The 21,583-nt window shown below is 43.9% G+C and overlaps 1 protein-coding gene across 1 annotated transcript; it reads left to right on the forward strand.

Moving 5' to 3' along the window:
* Positions 1-2,831: 2,831 nt before the first annotated feature.
* On the forward strand, positions 2,832-11,513 carry RBBP7 (RB binding protein 7, chromatin remodeling factor). Its single transcript, XM_086767640.1, has 12 exons — positions 2,832-3,030; positions 3,367-3,511; positions 5,470-5,612; positions 6,093-6,266; positions 6,565-6,680; positions 7,259-7,419; positions 7,847-7,973; positions 8,063-8,140; positions 8,721-8,797; positions 9,250-9,307; positions 10,090-10,200; positions 10,995-11,513. Exons 1-12 carry the CDS (start codon positions 3,015-3,017, stop codon positions 11,061-11,063), a joined length of 1,275 nt encoding a protein of 424 aa, XP_086623766.1. The 5' UTR covers positions 2,832-3,014; the 3' UTR covers positions 11,064-11,513.
* The last annotated feature ends 10,070 nt before the right edge of the window (positions 11,514-21,583 follow it).

Consider the following 21,583-nt stretch of genomic DNA (forward strand, 5'->3'; position numbering starts at 1 on the left):
ACCATATTCCAGGTAAGCTGTGGCAACAAATACTGCTATTTACAGCAAAAAGCACAAACAGCATCCCGCTGAAATGCGCATACAGGCTTGATCTTTCAAGGGGCCATGTGATCACCCTTCAGTGAGAGCTAACAGAGGTCACTTAAAGCCAGGAAGCCCGACAGAGATTTCCTTTATTCAGTATCTGAAGTTTAAGTGATCAACGCTCTGTAAAAACACACAGACTCTGAAAGGTTCACTCTTCACTCTCCAGCGTTTTAGGAAGGCCTCAGCACTTCGTAAGAGTAGACACATACTTGGCAGCAAATACCAAAACAACTAGTAAGTGTTGCCAAAGGCAAGCTGGTAACACATCTTGTACGATCAAGGCTCTATGTCTGTGTTTGCACACTCACTCGTGCACTTCTATGTAGAGATTATTTTGCAGCTTCTAATTAATTTAACAAGATTCTCATTTTGAGTAAGGAAGCCATCCATAGCCTTCATTCCAGTTTGCGTAGGTTGAAGGAGAAGATTAATATATAGTTACTTAACTTCATGAAAAGATTTCTGTTTTTCAACACTCTGGCCAAAAAAGGCAATGGGAAGGCTTCCTGTTTGAGAAGCTGACTGCCTACCTCAGCCTTCTTCCCTGACACCCGTGCTACAACCTTTGGCTGCTATTACCAGCCTCTGACTCTCCAGCCTCTCCTAGATATCAACATTTTCCATAACCAGATTCCTTGTTTGAAAAAATTGGAGTCCGAACCATAGAAGGCTCAGCCCATGAAGAGTGTCCTCACAGAGGGAAACTGAAAAACACCGGCTCTTATTTCGCTGAGTGTTCCCCTCTCTCTCCTGCCTAAGTCTCTAGCTGAGCACAGTGAGCTCCACTACAGAGCTGATTTCCTCCCCTTCTGGGACTCAAGGCATATGAACCTTAGTGATACAGGATTCATCTCCTCGAGTTTAACACTGAAGCAAGAATTCATCTTATGACTGTAAGTCACAACATAGTAAGAAAACCCATGCAGTTTGGAGGCAAAAAAAGTTCCTTTGAATCTTCAGGAGACTCCAACCTGATTCCTAACTGCCTCTGTTTCCATTATTCTGCTGGAAAGTGTTATTAGCTGTCAGAAGGATTTACCCTGGTTAAGGCTGTTACCTGTGGCAAGTACTGTTCATTTAAGCAGAACAGAAAAAGCAGCTAAATTAAATGGTCTTGTAGACTATTTCAAACTCCTGTAAGACTGATATTATGTGACTGAGAATTCAATAATGCAGTTCAGTGTCTGCCATGCCGTAACTGCAACCTGCAAATAGTTCAAACATGCATTTCTCCTAGAAAAATAAACAACATTCCGTTATCTTCAGCAGCATTGCTGAAAAAAATAGTAACTGTTCAGTTGTGGCCTCTGTAACCATTTTTGCAGCAGCCCTGCATGGCCAGCTTGCAGCACCATGCACCCCTGCTCCCCTCAGCCCCTCTGGGTTCCCCAGAGTCTCCTGGATGTGGCTGCCTCCGCTTGTCTCCACGAGGCTAATCTCTAGTTTTCATTTGTGCTGGAATTTTTTTTACCACTGATGTTAAAGATGTAGACTGTTCTTTTAATTGCTAAAGTATTGTAATTTCTGACTGGTGGAGATATCTTGCATTTTGTATTTTTGACACTTCTGCAAAAGTAATCATTTGTTCTCATTTTCCTCTTGTTGACTGCACTGTTCCTCCTTTCTGAATATACCCTGGCTTGTGTTCATGAAAACTAATGAATTATTTACGTAATAATAATACACTATTCATGTTTCCTGATTTCTACTTCCAGTGTGCAATGACTGATGCCCTATTTGGTAAATCTGTCTTAGAGCAGCAGTAACAAGTCCAGTAGTTTAAAGAGGAGGGCTAGAAGAATGGCTTTGTTCTTCACCCACCTGAGTGTTTAACACCTCTAGAATTTTGAATTTGTATTTTATCCCTCTGCAAAGGAAGTCGAGTGTCAATGACACTCATGGATAGCATTTTGGTACTCTGACGTCCCACACCAGTCCTGACGGGAGTGCTTCTCAGCTTGGCTTGTGGCAGCACCAGGTTGGTGGCACCACCGCCCGAGTTACCGCTGCACTCTGCGGGGAGCACCCCGCGGCCAGGGGCTACCGTCCAAGCAGAGAAACTAGTTACTAGCCCCGCTGTGGCGTGCGTGGCTCTGCACAGCTCGTGTAGCGGCCTCTTCGCGGCACAGACGCCCTCCTGCTGCTAGGGAGCCAGGATTTTGGGGCCACGGCAAAATCTTGATGAGCAGATCCCACGCATCAAACCCGCACGTCCAAAGCGAACCCCACGCCTCAGCCTCGGCTGTAGGAGCTGGCCTTGCTCGGCCGAGCAGCTTTACCTACAGCCCCACCTGGTGGCAACAGCGCGGCCGGCCGCACCTGCCGTCCCCTCGCCCGCAAACCGCCCGGCTCCTCCTCCTCGCCCCCTCCGCTCCGCCCCACCCCGTAATCCCGGGACCACCGCTCCCTCGGCGGTGAGTCCGGCAGCTCTAGGGGCAGGGACGGCGCCGCGGCACCGGCAACCCTCCGCCTCTCTCTCCCCGCCAGACGGCGCTTCCAGGAGCCCCCTGCCCGCTCCGGGCCGTTAGGACGGGACAGGACGGGACGGGACGGCCCCGCCCAGCCCCGCGTGGGCTCAGCGCGCGCCAGCGCCTCATTGGAGCGCCTCCTGCCGCCCCGTGGCCCCGTCTCACGCCCGCCGCCCCGCGCGCCCGCGCCCTCGCGGCCCTTCCAGCCGCTCCATTGGTTGTCGCGGTAGGCGGGGGCCCGCCGGCGGCGCATGCGCAGTGACGCGAGGCGCGGGTTGGAAGTCGGCGGGCACGCGCGCAGCGGGGCCGTTGCGACCCTCACCGGCGAGGCTCTTCCGCCCTCTATCCCGCCCGCCGTCCCTCCCCCCCTCCTCCCCTCCTCCCCCTCCGCCCCTTCGGTGCCGTTGGCCGCTGCTTCCCGCGCTGTGTCTCGCCTGCGCGCGCAGGCGCACACCCAAAATGGCGAGCAAGGAAGGTAGGAGACCCCCTCCTCCCTTTCCTCTCCACGGCTGGGCGATGGGGTGAGGACGCGTGTGCCCGGGGGTGGGGGGCGCGCAGGTCGTGTGGCGGAGTTGAGGCCCCCCGGGCTTCCGCTCCGAGGAGCTCCCGACGGGCTGGTGGCGGGGGTGGGGCCGTTGCAGTTGTCCTCCCGCCGGCCGCGCCTGAGGGCGCTTTGGGACCCCGTTTCCTATCCCGCCCCGTCCCCGGTATAGCCCTGGCCCTTGGCGGCGTCTCCTTTCCCCCGCCTCCGCGCCCCGGGTGAGCGGCGGCGGGCGCCGAGCCCCTGGTTGATCTCTCTTCCTTCCCGCAGTGCTGGAGGACACGGTGGAGGAGCGCGTCATCAGCGAGGAGTACAAGATCTGGAAGAAAAACACCCCCTTCTTGTACGACCTGGTGATGACACATGCTCTGGAGTGGCCCAGCCTCACCGTGCAGTGGTTGCCTGATGTGACCAGGTGAGAGAGGGGAAGAGAAGCCTGGAAGGGGCAAGGGCAGCGCAGGGCTCAGCTGCTCATTTGTTTAGCTTGCAAAGAGGGAGCTGAGGCTGCATGCAATTGCTTGTTCCACTGCTCTTTCTGATAATTATGTCTGCTTTGTAACTTGAGGATAAAAACTGCAGTATGAGAATAATGTGGGTGAGACTTTTCTTTCTGAGCTTGTAACACTTCATTTTGCTTACAACTTTAAAAGCTCTTTGGGTATGCAGAAGCTTTGAGGGAAAAAGGCACAAGTTGATACTGTACAGAACTCTAGCTTAGCCTGGGAGATGTTGTGAGGTGTGAGGAGAGAAATCTTTCTCAGTTTATTGATATATAAGAGACCTAACATTCTTCTATAGTTAATTCTGATCAGAGGAAATATATGTACTAAATTAGCTTTTTCTTGAAGACTGTTTTTTCTCATGTGCAAAGTACAGATAACTATTCTGTAGAAGCTGTGGTGTCTGTCTCCAATTTTTTTTTTTTTTTTTTTTTTTTTAAAGTCTGGACTTATTTAAGAGGGTGTTCTAAGACTGGTACTTCATGTCCTGGTTCTGTCCGTGGCTCACTATTGATTTCACATATTTTGATGTTCCCTACCTCTGAAAACTGTGGGCTTGCTGATTAATTTCTTGAAAAATTTTCAAGATGGGGATAGATTCTGTTCATCTGCCAGCTACTATAGAACTTAAATTGTCACAGTAACCACTCAGGGCTCCACTGAGGTAGTTGACGAGGACTGGGTACTTCATGTTGTTGTAAACTGGATACAGCTAGGTTTTAAAATGTGTGTCTATAGTTCATGCAATAATCAGAGGATGGTCTATTTCCTCTTTAAAATTCCACCTCACATATGTGATGTTATACTTGGTGGCTAGATAATTGCTTAATTTTGTATACCAGAATGTTTGGGGAAGATGTTCAGAGATGTGAGCTAACTAGTCATGGCATGGAGAAAATGAAGTGGGGATTTGAGGGTGTGGAGCCCTTATGAGGAACACTTCTGCTTGCCTCGTATTTTGCAGATTGACTTAATATTCAGTTAAAAACCTGGTATTTCCAATTATCCAGTGTCAAAATATGTAAGCCATTTAAGGCAAGGACTGTCTCTTTGTATGGCACCTGACATGATGGGACACCTGTTCCTGATGCAAGTAAGTGTGTGTGCATTGTGTGTGTGTGTTTTGTTTTGTATTCTTCTTTCCCCTTCAAAATGTATGATGATACTTTGGAAGTGGTGTAGTAAAACCTACGGTGGCTTATTGCCCAAATAATTCCTGTTTGCTTGGATTCAGACAGCATAATTAGTTTGTTGCTTTCAAGAGTGCGTAATTGCTTGGTTTTGACTGTTCAGATTTTTTCTTTCAGAGATAAATGACACTGTCCATCCAATCTTTCGCTTATTACTAAATGTTATACTTAACCACCAGAAGAGAAATTTTATTCCAGTTAGGTAGAATTTGTGCAGTGTTTAAAAATAAACTTCTGAAATAAAATAACTAGAAAAAGCTTCTAAGAGTAGTAACTGAAATAGGTTGCCACTTTTCCTTAGTATTTGTGTTTTATAAAGTAGTATTGATTTGTTTTCTGAATCAATACTGTGCAACTGCTAGGGGAATTAAAGACAGAAGTAGATATTAGTCTCACCTTTAACTACTGCACAAATTGCAATTGTCCCTTTCAAGCCATAGTGGCAATGTTTGCTGGCATGTATTGTCACTGTAGCCTTGCTGGTTGTATCTTTGACTTGCTTATGTCAGACTCTTTCGCACAATAAGTGAACGTCCTTTGTGACAAATGAAAGAATCTCTTACGTGAGTCTCTCTTTTCTAGCTCCTTGAAGAAGTTTGGCTGTTGAGTGTTATTGATATTAGCTATCAAACTTCTAGAACTGAGTGCATAATTTTATTCTATGCATTTATTATTCTAAACAGGCCAGAAGGAAAGGATTATGCTCTACACTGGCTGGTTTTGGGAACGCACACGTCTGATGAACAGAACCACCTGGTTGTTGCAAGAGTCCAGATTCCCAATGATGATCAGTTTGATGCTTCACAATATGACAATGACAAAGGAGGTGGGCATGCATGCATCCTTAGATTATGCTTTAGCAGTACCATTACTAAGTGTTCTGTCTAATGGTATTCTAACTTTCTGTTAAATACTAAAGCATACATATACTTATCAGTTCACACTAATTCTAGATCATTAATTATGGCTAAATAGAGGAAACTTCTTATTTCAGAACAACTTAGGTAACATTATGATATACAATCCCTACTAGCATTTCTACCAGTTCTGTCAGTTGTGATGAAAGCTGATTCATATCTACCTCAAATAGAGAATAAGCACTGAAAGAGTTTGTATCATAGAAGATTCAAAATATCTGAAGTGTTAATGCTGTTGTGTCACATGGTGCTAATCTTTCACAGGCTTTCTTGTATTATGGTAAGATACTTGCCACTCTTTCCTTGGAGCAAGGGAGATGGCATGAAATGCTGTTTCACCAGTTTAAAATAGTTGATGTAATTAACTGCCGTTTTTCTGACAAATGTAGAGTTTGGTGGCTTTGGATCTGTGACTGGCAAAATTGAAACAGAGATTAAAATTAACCATGAAGGTGAAGTAAACCGTGCTCGTTACATGCCGCAGAATCCTTGCATCATTGCTACAAAAACACCGTCTGCTGATGTGTTGGTATTTGACTACACTAAACACCCTTCAAAACCAGGTAGGTCAGACTCCTTGAAGTTAAGCAAAATGCCTCTTGTCATTGAGGGGTAACTGTAATTGGGAGGAGAGGTGACGGGCTCTGGAATCCGAATAAGAAGGCCCGTATCTTTGGTGACTTTAACTGCCTGGTTATGCTCAATGTCATAAGAGAATCTTGACAGAAGCCACACTCACCTAAGAGGGTGATGTATAAAATACAATTATTGCAAAGGATACAAAGTTCTTAGGTGATAATGATGCTCTTATGGATTGATGTGCAAAGCGAAGCTAAATGGAAGGAATTTCCTCTCTTTCAGACCCAAGTGGAGAGTGTAATCCTGACCTTAGATTAAGAGGGCACCAGAAGGAAGGCTATGGCTTATCATGGAACTCAAATTTGAGTGGACATCTTCTCAGTGCATCAGATGATCACGTAAAAACCGCATCTTATCCCCTATTTAAACAAAAAACCCCACCAACCAACCTCCTAATATATGCCATAATAGATAATTAGAGAAAAACTGGGTTGGTGTAGCTGTATATGGTTATGTGGGGAAGCTTTTGCATGTTGTAATTATATTTCTAAAGGCTGTCAGTTGACCTTAGGCTGTAATCAACAACCAGTTCTTTGTAATGTTCTTGATGAAGTGAGAACAGAATGTTTTTATAGTTATCTGCTGGAAGAAATTGTTACAGAACAACCATTTAAACTGGGCGGGGTCTGAGACCATAAATTAGTAAGACTTTCAAAGATTAATTGAACTAACAGCTTATAAATTTCTTTGTGGGCTTTAAAAGTGTAAACTGCTTTTGTGATGTTATAAATAATGTTTGGGCTTTGAATTTGCAGGAAACTGGTAACTTAGCTCACTTCTCATGGCATATTAAGTGTTCCTTTTCTGAAACAAGGAACTATTTCAGGAGTGTCATCTCTGTTTGTATGTGGTTATTTATTTGAAAGATAATACAGTCAGAGTCCGTGTAACAATAGAATATGACTCTTATTTACAGACTGTGTGTTTATGGGATGTAAGTGCTGGACCAAAAGAAGGCAAGATTGTTGATGCGAAAGCCATCTTTACTGGGCACTCTGCAGTAGTAGAAGACGTGGCATGGCATCTGCTCCATGAATCCCTGTTTGGATCTGTGGCCGATGATCAGAAGCTTATGATGTAAGTTGAGGTTAAGCGGTTTCTGGATACTGCCTGCTGTGTGCTGTCAGTGGACCAGTCCAGAGCACTTGGATTAAAAAATCTGAATTCGGGAATGATCTCATGTAGCTCTTCAGTGCAATCAACTATAGTAATGCTGCAGAATCACTAACATCTGCATGTCGTTTAATGTGTTCACATAATTTGAAAATAAGATGTAATTAATATGTACATCAACTTTCTGGTGCGAGCTACTCATGTACAACAGACACAAAATACTGAAAGGTTATGGAACAAAAACTGTAGCTTCAGACTTAGGTTTAGTAGTAATGTAATCTCTTAGACTGATGTGTAGTGTAGTGAAAAAGAATCTCCTGTGAAAACTTATATTTGTTCACTCTTGCTCTCTCCTCCTTGCCCCTCACCCCCAAACCCTTCATTGCAACAGCTGGGACACAAGATCTAATACCACGTCCAAGCCAAGTCATTCTGTAGATGCTCATACAGCCGAGGTCAACTGTCTGTCCTTCAATCCTTACAGCGAGTTCATTCTAGCAACTGGTTCTGCTGACAAGGTTTTTACTTGTGCATACTTCAAATTCATCAGTATTGCTATAGTTCTATAGCAATTATAGTAAAAACAATTTCTTGTTACTTCTCCCAGACGGTGGCTCTGTGGGATCTTCGAAACTTAAAATTGAAACTCCATTCTTTTGAGTCTCATAAAGATGAAATTTTTCAGGTGGGTAAACTTTTCTCACAAACTGTAGAAAGAAAACTTTTTAAAAGAGATATTGACTTGTTCAAAAACGTTTAGATTTTCATATGGTGACCAACCACAATAAATAAGTCTGTAAAACATCCAATAGTGAATTTTGGTTCAACAAATACAGACAGTACCACATAGTTTCTTTCCGCCTTTCCCCACTTGACTCTGATGCAAGTAGTCAGCGAGTTACTGCTAAAAAGATACTGGGAGTTTGCAAGTACCTTCAGTACAGGCAGAAGGTTTCTCTAAAATGTCCTGCTGCAGGCAGCGCTTGGGTTCAAATCTAATATTGTGAAGTCTGCCTATTTAGTAGGTGCAAGTGACAGTGAATTTTAGACAATTAAACTTAATGATATGGTAAACATGTTACAGTGAAATAATGTTGGCTGTTGAATTTGAGAAATCTTAAGACTTTAACTCTATTTGAGCTATAGGATATCCTTTGTGCTGATTTATTGAGTATAGTTACTGAAAACTAGTGGCCAGGTGCTGGTGATGGTGATATGCTTTAGAAATCAGTAACTACTCCAGTCAAGTTGTTTTCTTTCAATAGGTTCACTGGTCTCCTCATAATGAAACAATTCTTGCTTCAAGTGGTACTGATCGTCGGCTTAATGTATGGGATCTAAGGTGAGGAGCAGTTCCTTTTTTTTTTAGTATATATGAACAGATAGTGTAAAAAAAAAAAAAGGCTGCAGACCTACTTTATTTGGTAGATTTGATTTGTGCTGTTCTTTAGCCTGCTTTCCTTGCTTAACTTCAACCTGGTGTTTTGGATATACAGTAGAAGCAGCACAGTACGTCTAGTGTTACTTCTCTGCAAGGATTCTTGCTGATAGAATTGTTTTCTGTTGTCTTTAGTAATAAGTGGTTTTTGTGTCCCTGTGCTTCACAAGTTAGATTCTGTTTCAGTAATGGTAATGCCAAACAGTTGATGTTTTATACCTGAGGCTTGTAATTATTTGACAGTGAGGAAAAACCAATAGCAAAAGCAAATACTGGATACAAAGGCTAGGAACTGTTAAGCTGATGTAGGGTGCAATTTCCATTATTAATAAAAAGTATAAACTACTTTCTTACAGTAAAATTGGAGAAGAGCAGTCTGCAGAGGATGCAGAAGATGGGCCTCCTGAGCTGCTGGTACGCCTTTGTTCAGGTTCCAGAGCGCTGACATGCTGTATGGCAGTATGACGCCTTGTGACTGTGCTACTAAAACTGCAGCAGTTCATAGATCTTTTCACCTCCTCAGTTTTCAGTGCATTGCTGTAACTTGCAGTAGGTTTCTTCTGTTCAATTCTGAAGGTAGTGGTTTTTTTTTTTTTCAGAGTTGCCCCTGAATATTTACACATCTTCAGTGTTGAACATATTTACAGTTTGGTCATCTGCTTATTGGTACTCTTTTTATAACGAAATGCATGTAAAGCCAAGGCCTCAAATTGTTTATCTTGCATTAGACCAACTAGGTCTGATATAGCTAACCTTACTGATGTAGATAGTACAAAGGCTTCTGTTTTGTTCCTTAGAAAACAAACAAACAAAAATGCTTATGGTTTGGTTCCCCATTTCCTGTGTAACTGTATAAGTGCTCATCTAATTAGATGAGGTAATGAATATAAAATACAGCTGGATTTCATAGCTAACCTTGTGCGAAGTAGCAGCCTTTTGAGGATGCCGGTCAGTTGTTGCTATAATGATAGGAACTGTCATCTTAGATGCTGTCTTAGCAATTGCATCGGTGTCATAAGCAGTGAATGGAATGTGCTGTTCCACACGCACCTTCTTTGTGTCTGTGTTGTGAATCTCTAGTAGCAAGTTTTTCTTCTTCGTGTTTTCGTCAGTATTTAACCTCTGAATCTTGGGTTTTAACAGATTTCTCTCTAGAGATGAAATGGCTTACTGAAGCTTGTGGGTTTTTTTAACAGTTTATTCATGGAGGACACACTGCCAAAATTTCAGACTTCAGTTGGAATCCTAATGAGCCGTGGGTAATCTGTTCTGTTTCGGAGGATAACATAATGCAGATATGGCAAATGGTAAGTGTCACAACAGCTCCTGAGTTGCTCTGAAGCTTCTTGCGTAAATGAAACTGAAATGGTCTGTTCTTACGGCAGCTTGTGCCCTCAAGAACTTAAAGTAGTCTATCCCTCGTACTTCTTACTCTCTTTGATTGGAGAGTAAGAACTTCCTAAAGAAAAGAAAGACTAAACCAACCTGAATAAATGCAGTTGCTCACTAATTCTTGACTCCAAGTCTTAGGTACTAGTTAGTATTAAAAATAAATGTAGCAGTTGCAGACTTGTATCCAATACTAGCCAAAACTTAACTATTCCCTCCCCATATGTTGACTGTGAAGCAAGATGCCTTTTAACTCTCCAGTTAGTTCATATTATTTTACATTACAGGAATTTGATTAATTATCTTATGAATGTGGAATAAAATAACTTGGAAATAATTTACATTTTTTTAAAAGTGAGACCTAAATGTGTCACACGTCAGGCTTTCAGTGTTTTATACCTGTTCTTTAACTTGTTTTGTATGTTCAGACTGAGGTTGAAATAAGTCCAAATAAAATGTTTGTGGTAAGGCTGATGGTTAAATGGCTAGTGCTTATGCTGCTGAAATAAAACAACGCGAGAAAACAACTGCTGAAGTCTAGCCACTGTATGCACATTCCTAAATTTGGCTGCCCTTTAAGAAAAGGCAGGGAGAAGGTCCTGTTAAGGAAGGGATGATGTCTATGCCTTCCTGGTATTACCATGTTTTTATATATAAAGTGTAGAAGATGATTGTTTAAAAATAATTATAATGTAATATTTTGTGTCTTTAGGCAGAAAACATTTACAATGATGAAGAACCAGATATAGCAGCCGCTGAACTGGAGGGTCAAGGCACATAACTTCTCTTCCTTAAGGAAATACTGAAAGTGACACAGTTATATAATTTGACTACTATGTACCTTAAAAAAAAAAAAAAAGCCTCAAAAAAAACAAAACCAAAATGCCAGCCCAAAAAACCAAAAAGCAAGCACTGGGCGGAAGCATTACATCAACATGAGAATATTCTTAATCAGGCAGAAAAAGGGATATCCTTAGTTATCTGGGCACTTTGAGCTATTGTATACTGTACAGCAGTTAGCTTTTAGGGAAAGCAAGAATGACTTAATACATATGTTTATATTTTTTACACAAATTTAGTGGGTTCCTGTAAATAAAACAGTCAAATCTTCTCACACAGAAAGTGCGCAAAATAGAAAAAAAAAAGTTTTTATTAATATGTAAAAAGAGCTTTTCACTTTTACACAACACTTTTGGATTGGCTTTGCATAAATAAAATGTATGAAATAAAATGTTTGTTGTGTTTAATGTCCATTGACATAAGGTGAATGCCTTCTTGCCTGAATATGATTTAGTTTCTGCATGGTAATAAAGATACATAGTTCTTGGTTTAGAGCTGAGCCCACAATTAAAGGTCTGGGGAGACAAGAGTTGTTTTGATGCGAAAAAACTTGGAATAGATAACTTGGATCCTTCACAAACAGAATGGGTGTAGAAAGGGGTTTGGGGAATACATGGGGATGACCAGTCAGGCTCCTTTAGAGTTCAAGTATAAATCTAGAGCAAACTGAAGTAACTTGAGCTGGGTTTTGGTTTTGGGTGGAGTTTTCTGTTTTGTGGGCTTTTTGAGTGGTGGTGGAAGCCACATCCTTTAACCTTTTCTTCTCTTAGCTGCTGAGGCAGCAATGCAGTCTCAGTGAATCGGTATCGCCTGTAGCTTTTTTTGATTAGAATGATGTAAAGCAATCAGGCAGGTGTTTAAAATATATTAATATGTGAACAAATACAATATAAACATACACTTTGCTTCTAAACCTGTGGCTGACTGAAAAGCTGGAGAATTTGCATCATGTAGAAGTAAAATATCTCCCTCCTTATCGTGGTTCTACAGACAAGTTGCAGATCCCCTTGGGAGCTGTCAGTCAGACAAAACTAAGTTGATGTCTAATGAGTTTAAATTAAAGCTTTTAGTTACTTAAGACAGGCCTCAATTAAATTAGTTATTGGCTGTCCTGATCTTTCTGCTCAAATGGAAAAAAAATAGATGACTTTGGTGACCGACACTGAAAATGTGCCTTTTGCTGTTGAAAATGTTACTTCCCTTGATGCGCATCTTGCCCTTGCATATGCCTGAATGGTAGCAAGTTAGGAGGCTACTGAGCTCAAGCTGTGCATCTTAAGGTGCCTCTACTGCGTCTGGCAGGCGTAGAGGGCTGGGGGGGGCGTTCACTTCCATACAAGAAGCGGATGTGGTGCTGTGGGTTGGATTTATGGCTAGAAGGGTGTTGATAGTGCACCTGTGTTTTGGCTACTGCTGGGCATCGCTTGCACACCACATCAGGTAGGGGCGGACATGAGGTGGGGAGGGGACACAGCCAGGACAGCTGACCCGAATTGGCCAAAGGGAATATCCCTTACCGTATGTCATGCTCAGCAATAAAAGATGAGGAGGAAGAAGAAGGAGGCTTCCTGTAGTGAGTGTTGCTTGGAGGCTGGCAAGATACTGACCTGTTTCTTGGGGGTGGCAAGTGATTTCACTTTTTTTTCCCCTCCCTCCTTCTCTCACACACCTATCAAACTGCCTTTCCTCTCTACCCATGAGATTTTTCTTCCTGTTCTCTCCCCTGTCTTGGTGTGGGAGGTGTGAGCGAGCAGCTGCATGGGGTGTTTAGCTGCTGGCCAGGGTCAACCCACCACCCTACCATTCATCAGTGGAAAGCTGATACTTGAGATAAATATTTCAATTTTTTAGGAGTGAGAGTTGAATTAATGAGAGTTTTGATTTAGCTTCTTTCGTGCTCTGTGTGGGGATTTGGTAGACTGGACACTCCCTACGTCTAGTAGACTGGCGTAACGTTATATCCCATTCTTAAAAGCGTTGATACTTGGGAGCGGGGTGGGAACAAACAAAAGATGGTTTTGACAAGGGAGCGAATTCACTTTCATGACTCTAGTGCCATGTGCTAGCACTGTAGTCCTGGTTAGCGCTCAGGCCAAGCTGGTTCTTTCCAAGACTAAGGTGGCATTTGTCAGCTGGAACTTCACTCCAGACATCTGTGGTTCAGCATTTTGTTCCTCAGGAAGGTGCTCACCTGTATGTCACTGAGAGGACCAGCTTCCTTCCAGCAAGCCCCCTCCCGTCATCGTCTACAGCAGGCTGTCCCTGTACTGGTGCTGTGAGGGAATGGCAGTGAGGCTGTGGAGCGAAAGTATTCCCAGCTTTACTGTTTGGCTAACGGTCATTCCGCTAAGAGTCAGCATCTGTTGGCAAAGCCTTGGTATGCGTAAGCAGGCCAACAGTTTCTCTTCCTTGCCTCACAGGAAGGGCTCCACGATGATATCTAAGGGGAACTCTAGATGTTCTGGGTGCCAGTTTAATTTGAAAGTGGCAGCAAATTATAAGCATTAAATATCCTGAACTTGGGGATGGTTTTTGGTCAGGTCCTACTTCCTTCTGACATTCATTTTGATGTATGCAGCTCTTGAAAAGTAGGAAATGAAGAGGTCGATGGCCCAACTGTTACTGGGAAAACAGAAATGCTTCCCAGAGGGCACAGTTGTGGCCCGTCCTGGCACTGATATGGCTCTGGGCTATTACATGACCTCTCCTGCTGCTGGTGCTCTTCAGCACTTACTTCAAGGAGACCTCCTGGCTGCTTTGCACCGGCATGTCTGGCACAGATCATTCCCGTAATTAGTGATTTCAGCTTTGTGTGTCTGTTATGGTTGGATTGTTAATACTTAGGTCTTCTTACTGCCTCACTAACTAGATAGAGTGGGAAGGAGGAGTGGACTACTAATTGCAGGGCTGTTCTCATCGCTCTTCTTACACTGCTTGGTTTTAATCCCATGCCTGCTGTTAGCAGGACCTTCCCACATTGTAGGCACTGGGTCATTATAAAGTCATAGAATGGTTTTGGTTGAAAGGGACCTTAGAGATCACCTAGTTCCAACCCTCCCCCCCGCTTCCACTAGACCAGGTCGCTCAAAGCCCCATCCAACCTGGCCTTGAACACTTCCAGGGATGGGGCATTCTCAAGTTCTCTGGGCAACCTGTTCCAGTGCCTCACTACCCTCACAGGAAATAATTTCTTCCCTATGTCTGATCTAAACCTACCCTCTTCCAGTTTAAAGCCATTACCCCTTGTCCTATCACTACATACCCTTGTCAAAAGTCCCTCTCCAGCTTTCCTATAAGCCTCCTTTAGGTACTGGAAGGCCAGTCTCCTCGGAGCCTCCTCTTCTCCAGGCTGAACAGCCCCAACTCTCTCAGCCTGTCCTCCTAGGAGAGGTGCTCCAGCCCTCTGATCATCTTTGTGGCCCTCCTCTGGACTCACTCCAACTGGTCCATGTCCTTCTTATGTTGGGGGCTCCAGGGCTGGATGCAGTACTCCAGCTGGGATCTCACCAGAGCAGAGTAGAGGGGCAGAATCATCTCCCTCGACCTGCTGGCCACACTTTTTTTTTGATGCAGCCCAGGATGCGGTTGGCCTTCTGGGCTGCAAGCACACATTGCCGGCTCATGTTGAGCTTCTCATCCACCAGCACTCCCAAGTCCTTCTCCTCAGGGTTGCTGTCAGTTCATTCTCCACCCAGCCTATATTTGTGCTTGGGATTGCCCCAACCCATGTGCAGGATCTTGCACTTGGCCTGGCTGAACTTCATGAGGTTGGCACGGGCCCATCTCTCCAGCCTGTCAAGGTCCCTCTGGATGGCATCCTTCCCCTCCAGTGTGTTGACTGCAGCACACAGCTTGGTGTCATCGGCGAACTTGCTAAGGGTGAACTCTATCCCACTGTCCATGTTGCCACCAAATATGTTAAACAGGGCCAGTCCCAATGCTGACTGTCCCAATGCTCCCCCACCTCCGAAGAATGCCACTTGTCACTGGTCTTCAGGTGGACATCGAGCTACTGACCGTAACTCTTTGAGTGCAGCCATCCAGCCTATTCCTTATCCACTGAATGGTCCATCCATCAAATCCACGTCTCTCTGGTTTAGAGATGAGGATGTCATGCAGGACAGTGTCAAATGCTTTGCACAAGTCCAGGTAGATTATGTCAGTTGCTTTTCCCTTATCCACCAATGCTGTAACTCTGTCATAGAAGGCCACAAAATTGGACAGGCATGATTTACCCTCAGTGAAGCCATGTTGGCCACCAGTCACCTCCTTTTCCATGTGCCTTAGCATAGTTTCCAGGAGGATTCACTCCATGATCTTGCCATGCACAGAGGTGAGACTGACTGGCCTGTAGTTCTGTAGATCTTTCTTTTTCCCTTTTTAAAAATGGGGGTTTAACAACTCCTTGTTGGTGAGAACAAGGTCCAGCACACCTGTGCCTTGCTGTGTTGTCCCTCCAACAGATATTATGGTGGTGGAAGTCCCACATGAGGACCAGGGCTTGTGACTGCGAGGCTGCTCCTATCTGTCTATAGAGGGTCTCATCTGCTCTGGCTTCCTGATCAGGTGGCCTGTAGCAGACCCCCACTGTAATGTCATCTGTCCCTGCCCTCCCTTTAATCCTGACCCATAAGCTCTCTATCAGTTCCTCCTCCATCCCCAGGCAGAGCTCCATGCACTCCAGGTGGTGGTTGACATAGAGAATGACACCTCCTCCTCATCTCCCCTGCCTGTCCTTCCTAAAGAGCCTGTATCCCTCCATTCCAACCTCCAGTCATAGGAGTCATCCCACCATGTCTCCATGACGCCAACAAGATCGTAGCCCTGTGGGGGTGTGCATGTCTCTAACTCCTCTTGTTTATTCCCTGTGCTACGTGTGTGCACAGAGACATTTAAGCTGGGCCCCTGATGAAGCTGACTTGCTGGCTGGAGTAGCTGGAATTCCTTTGTGCTGCTCCTCACATGCTCTCCTGCTCACCTGTGATCCTTCTCTAGAATCTGGGTATCTCTTGCTAGCACTGGCTTCAAACTGGTAAGAGTGGGATGGATTGAGGTTCCCCTTCCCCAGAATCATTAGTTTAAAGCCCTCTTCACCAACCTGGCAAGCCTTTGGCTGAAGACCCTCTTCCCCTTCTCTGTCAAATGGGCCCCATCAGCCTCCAGTAGACCAGGTTTCTCAAAGCAAGTCCCACGATCTTGGTAGCCCTTGGCTGTGGCACCATTCCTGTAGCCATTTGTTGATTCTCCAGATTCGATGGGCCCTTTCAAACCCCGTTCATGCCTAGACATGTTTGCTTCCACACCTTCCAGAATGGTTGCTCTAAAAGTGACGCAGGTAGGTACAAAACCACTTGAATGTTCCCATGGAAGGCCGAGATGCTGTTGGGAGGTGGCAGCTGGAGGACCATGAAAGGTCAGAGCTGCTGAAGGACAGCTAGGCCACGACCCCATTAGTCATGCTTTGGTCTAGCTGCTGTTTGTAGGTGTAGACACACTAAAATGCCACCTCCAGGAAGTAGAGAGGAGTGCGTTCTCCAGGCGTGGTTTTGGTTTGACTAACAGATTCACAGTGCGGTGGGGTCTGCTGCTAAAGGGAGCGATCTGGCCTGAGGCAGCCAATGCAGCTGGAAGGTTTCTGACTCTGTATTAGAGGCCCTCGTGCTAGACTGGCCCTGTAACTTTTACGAATTCATTCCTGTTGGAAACAGGGGCTCCTGTGGAAGGCAGAATGCCTGCCAAAGCAGTTCTGTGTCTGGCAAGACCCAGCAGATTGCCACTTGTTCACTCCTAAAAGCCTAAGGCCATTCTGTTCTTTTTTTTAACAATGTTGTTTTGCATCCCCGTTAACTGGACAAAGTTAAATTTTTGCAAAAGCACACCTATCTGATTAGCAGCATACTGTCCAGAGAAATTTTGGTGTTGATACAATGCTGTTGTACAGACCCCCTTATTTTTTTTTATTTTTTTTAAAGTGGTTGTCAGCGTTCCTGATTTCTTTTACTGAAATGCCAAGAGCTCCAAGCTGGAGCACTATGAGTCGGTCACTGGTGGGCACCTTCAACACCCCACAAAGCCCTGCTGCTTCCCTGTAGAGCACGGAAGAGTCACCTGGCTGGGGCGTAGGGGTGCACTGAAAGGCAGCAGGATAGGATAATTCCTGACGGAAAAAAAAAGGAGAGCGTAATTCTGTTGTCTTTAATATGCTCATAGTTCAAAGTGCTGCAGCAAGTACAACCTCCGTACTGATTTGTTTTCTTCAAGTCTGAATTATCTTTCACAACATATATGCACACACATACCTTCCTTCACTAGCGGCAAACACAGGAAGGCCATTATATTTAAGCCTATTTGCCCAAGTGCCTTACTATTTTAGTTTAAAAAACTGCTGACCTTCATAAGCAGTATCTACTTACTATGTAGTGCAGTTAGTAGTAAGAATAAAGCAATTTGAAGTGTAAAAAGAAAGAGTCATAAACCAGTCAACGTATACAATGGTTACAGCAAGATATTTATTGCATTGAACAACAGTGACTGCAGGTGTACTTACACAGTACTCATGGAGCATACTCATTCAGTAAGTTACTCCTGGAGGTTGGTACACGCTGGGGAAGAGGAAAAACCAGCACGCTTTCCATCTGCTGACCTTCCTTTTCAAGGGAACTGTATATAGATTTTCAAGACCTATATTTTTTTTGTTAGATTTCCAGCAGTGCAGACATAACAAAAACTACAGAAGGTAATTTAAAGTGAAAAATTGTCAAATTAGGGTGACTTCTTAATTTGTTCTCAACACCTACATTTTTGATACCATTTCTCAGCATAAAGGGTATTGTCTATCTCTAAGGTTTTCAGCCTGCACTAAGGAAATCTAAATTCTTTCATCTTTATACTGAAATACCACAAGAATGACAGTGGAACTATAAACTAAATTTTAAACCTGCTATTTATTTCATCAGACCTGTTTCCTGAAGTTGAGTGATAAAAATCTTCAGCCATGCTCTCTCGTCAGACCACTTGAACATTTCCCAAGAGTGGTCAGTAGCTGGCGAGCAGCACTCTTGCACGCTTCCAGCACCACACTGTGGCAGTGGTTCATTACCAGTAAAGCCAAGGCACATTACTGGTGCACATCACAAATATTTGTGTCCAGTTTTCTTCTCTAAGAACATGATGGTTTGCATCAGCAGCTCCTCTGAATGTAGACTTGAAGACCAGAAATATGTCTGTGAGGAACTGCAAGTGGCTCAGAGTAACTGATACTGAAATATTTTAGAGGACTGATACCTATACAACCACAAAACAGAGAGCATGTAACACTCCTGCACTTCGCTCCAGTGAGACAAAAAAGCAATTTCAGGGTTTTTTTCCTTTACTGTGTATGAGGGACAGGATTTGCTTTTATTGTAGCATGCAAGACTCTTAAGAGTGTCAACTGTTTGATACCAGGCAATTTTTGATATAAAGCCATGTGGTCTATGCCCTTCTCCATGCTAGACTTTATTATTATTGGTGTGCACACTGTACCTTCTCACTGCAGCACTGAAATAGCTGAACAAAGTGCACGTTAGCTGTGTAAACTCTGTACAGAGAATGAGTACTCAGTCACCACCCAGTCTGACCTTTTCCTTTACAGACACTAGAAAGTCCAATGCGGCCAATTCTTAATTCTCTCAACATCAGCTTCTGCCCTATGAATTTCAAACCCAGAGCTTCCCATAGTCCAGGCACAGCCAAACATGCGTAAGAAATTGTAACCAGGTGTTTTCAGAGTCGTGTAACTACTCTTCCCCTTTAGAAGACAATGATTCTCTGCTTTAAACACCAAGCCTGCACTAAAACTGTATCCTGGACAAAAGGCTGAGAAGAGTCAGCAACCTTCTGGTAGGAAAAAGCAGAAGGGCAGTCAAAGCCAGTGAAAAGTTTGATGAGCAGGATTTATAAAAACAGACAAGATGACAAAGATCAAATGGTTTTATATGAATACTGGTGATGGAAAAAAAACCCCAACCAACCATAGACTAAATACTAGCAACATATCTTGGAGTTGGCAGAACTGAGGTAGTTATTTTGATTCTTAACGCCAGGACATAAATTCGGTGGAAGTTCACAGAATCACAGAATTATTATCAAGACTGGAAAAGACCTAAAAGATCATCCAGTCCAACCATCACCAATACTTCTCAGCTAAATCATATCCCTCAACACAACATCCAAACATTTCTTGAACACCCCCATAGTCGGTGACTCCACCACCTCCCTGGGCAGTGCATTCCAGTGCCTGACTACCCTTTCCGAGAAGTAATATTTCCTAATGTCCAGCCTGAATCTCCCCTGGCGCAGCTTGAAACCATTGCCTCTAGTTCTATCACTGTCTACACGAGAGAAAAGGCCGACCCCTAGCTCACTACAACCTCCCTTCAGGAAGTTATAGAGAGCTATAAGGTCTCCCCTGAGCCTCCTCTTCTCCAGACTGAACAATCCCAGCTCCCTCAGCCGCTCCTCATAAGGCCTGTGCTCCAGACCCCTCACCAGCTTCATAGCCCTCCTCTGAACGCGTTCCAGGCCCTCAATGTCTTTCTTGCAGTGAGGGGCCCAAAACTGAACACAGTACTCGAGGTGCGGCCTCACCAGTGCCGAGTACAGGAACTGCATTAGTATGGAATATCTATTATAGGGCTGTAGTTAGAATAAGGCTAAAAATCAGGAACTTGAATTAATCTCCTCAGCTTGAGCAAATATCACAAGATGTAACAGAGTATTCACATTTTTAGGTGCTGTAGCAGATTACTTTCTTGAAGTGGAGCTTTAGGAGCACGACTCTTGGCATAGTTTTGAATCATGCACAAGGCCTGCTTCAAGATGCAACTGTCACAGTCCATAAAGCAGGCATATCCTAGATCCTTTTTTGAGCAAGAAATCAAAAGTAACATTCAACTTTAAACCCAGAAGACAGCAAACAGTTTTAAAGGAAATTAAAGTAAATCTTTGCAGGCAGTACATGATTCTTAAATTACTTAAAAGTTCAGGCTAGATGGGTGCCAGAGTCCACAAGATCAATAAAAGCTAACATAGATGAGATTGAGTTAGGCTGTTAGAAGAAAATAAATCCTTCTTTCAAGACATGTCTGAACAAGAGGAAAAAGCTGGATAATGAAAATCTAAATGTAAAAAAAAAAAAGAAGTAAAAAAAAAATTCAGAAAGCAGCAAAGAGTACCTGTGAGGAACAACTTACTGAAGGCATAAAAGCAAGTATCTTTTTCAAGTACATCACACACACTTGGGCATCTGCCAGGGAGACGAAGCCCCAGCAGCTGGACTGAAGGGCTTGGAATGCAGCTGGTGAAAGAGGTTTTCACATCAGAGCTACTCTTCAGAACAGAAGATAAGTACGGCTCAAATGCGTATGTACACGTGTGCATCTGCATGTCTGTTCACAGAACGGACTTAGCACCTAACAGAAGAAAAAAGCAAAATTCCTCAGCTATTAACAGTGATGTATAACTGAATATATCTCCAGCAAAAGCTTACAAATCTGACCGGCTTTTATAAGGAATTTATAAGGAAGACTGGGGAGATCCATGGAACGAAGAGTAGATTTGACTTCTCTATCAGTATGCACTGTAAGAAATGACAGAAATAGTAGAGATACTTATATAGCGGCAGAGGCAGCGCCTTTTGTGGAGACAGGTCTCAGATGTGAGGGAGTACTTTGAAGGAGCAAACACATACAGGCAGCAAGGACAGCAACTGAGAGCAGGCAATGTACTCTGATTTCCAAAATACTTGGCACAGGCTCAGGGGCAGGACCTACAGTGCTCAGCTTTTATAAAATGGATATCTTCAAACAAACTAAAAATTTTATTTAAATAAAAAAATAATACTGTCTTCAAAGAGTCACAGAGTACATCATAGTATACTGTTGTAAAACAATTTTATGTGCTACCTAGTGAAAACTACACATAAAGGGAAACTGAACTCAAAACCAGTTCTGGTTTAGGGAAGTTGCCAAATGTTTGGGAATCTGTCAAAACCAGCAAATAGAACACTTGGCATAATTAGGAAACAGAGCAAGCTGTGCATCAGTAACAAATGACCCCACATCATATGACAGAATGGGGAGCACTCAAAGTCTCACTACACAACCTGATTTTTAAGAGAAAACCCCACAATTTTCACACTGTGCCCAACTGAACTATGGTAGGTAAGTTTCTGGAGACAGAAGGCACAAGCAGAACTCAAAGCAGGCAGCCACAGGTTCAGCCAGAGCTCCTGCTCTCCATAGTCAAACATGCTCTCCGCCTTACGATGTCCCCAAAGTGAAGCCTGCTGGGCAAGCACAGCAGGTAACAGCACTTTACTTACCGTACTCTGCCTGGGTGGCTCATACTGGCCACCACCAGTAACATATACATCATTGACATGACCCTGGTAAGACCACCCTTCTTAGGGCATTTCACTTG

This window comes from Chlamydotis macqueenii, chromosome 1 (genome assembly GCF_036417535.1).
Source record: "Chlamydotis macqueenii isolate bChlMac1 chromosome 1, bChlMac1.mat, whole genome shotgun sequence".
Lineage (NCBI taxonomy): Eukaryota > Metazoa > Chordata > Aves > Otidiformes > Otididae > Chlamydotis > Chlamydotis macqueenii.

Excerpts from the sequence above, each read along its gene's own strand:
- RBBP7 (XM_086767640.1), top strand. Across the intron at positions 6,681-7,258 it reads TCAGTGCATCAGATGATCAC|ACTGTGTGTTTATGGGATGT; the intron begins GTAAAAACCGCA and ends TCTTATTTACAG. Across the intron at positions 8,141-8,720 it reads ATAAAGATGAAATTTTTCAG|GTTCACTGGTCTCCTCATAA; the intron begins GTGGGTAAACTT and ends TTCTTTCAATAG.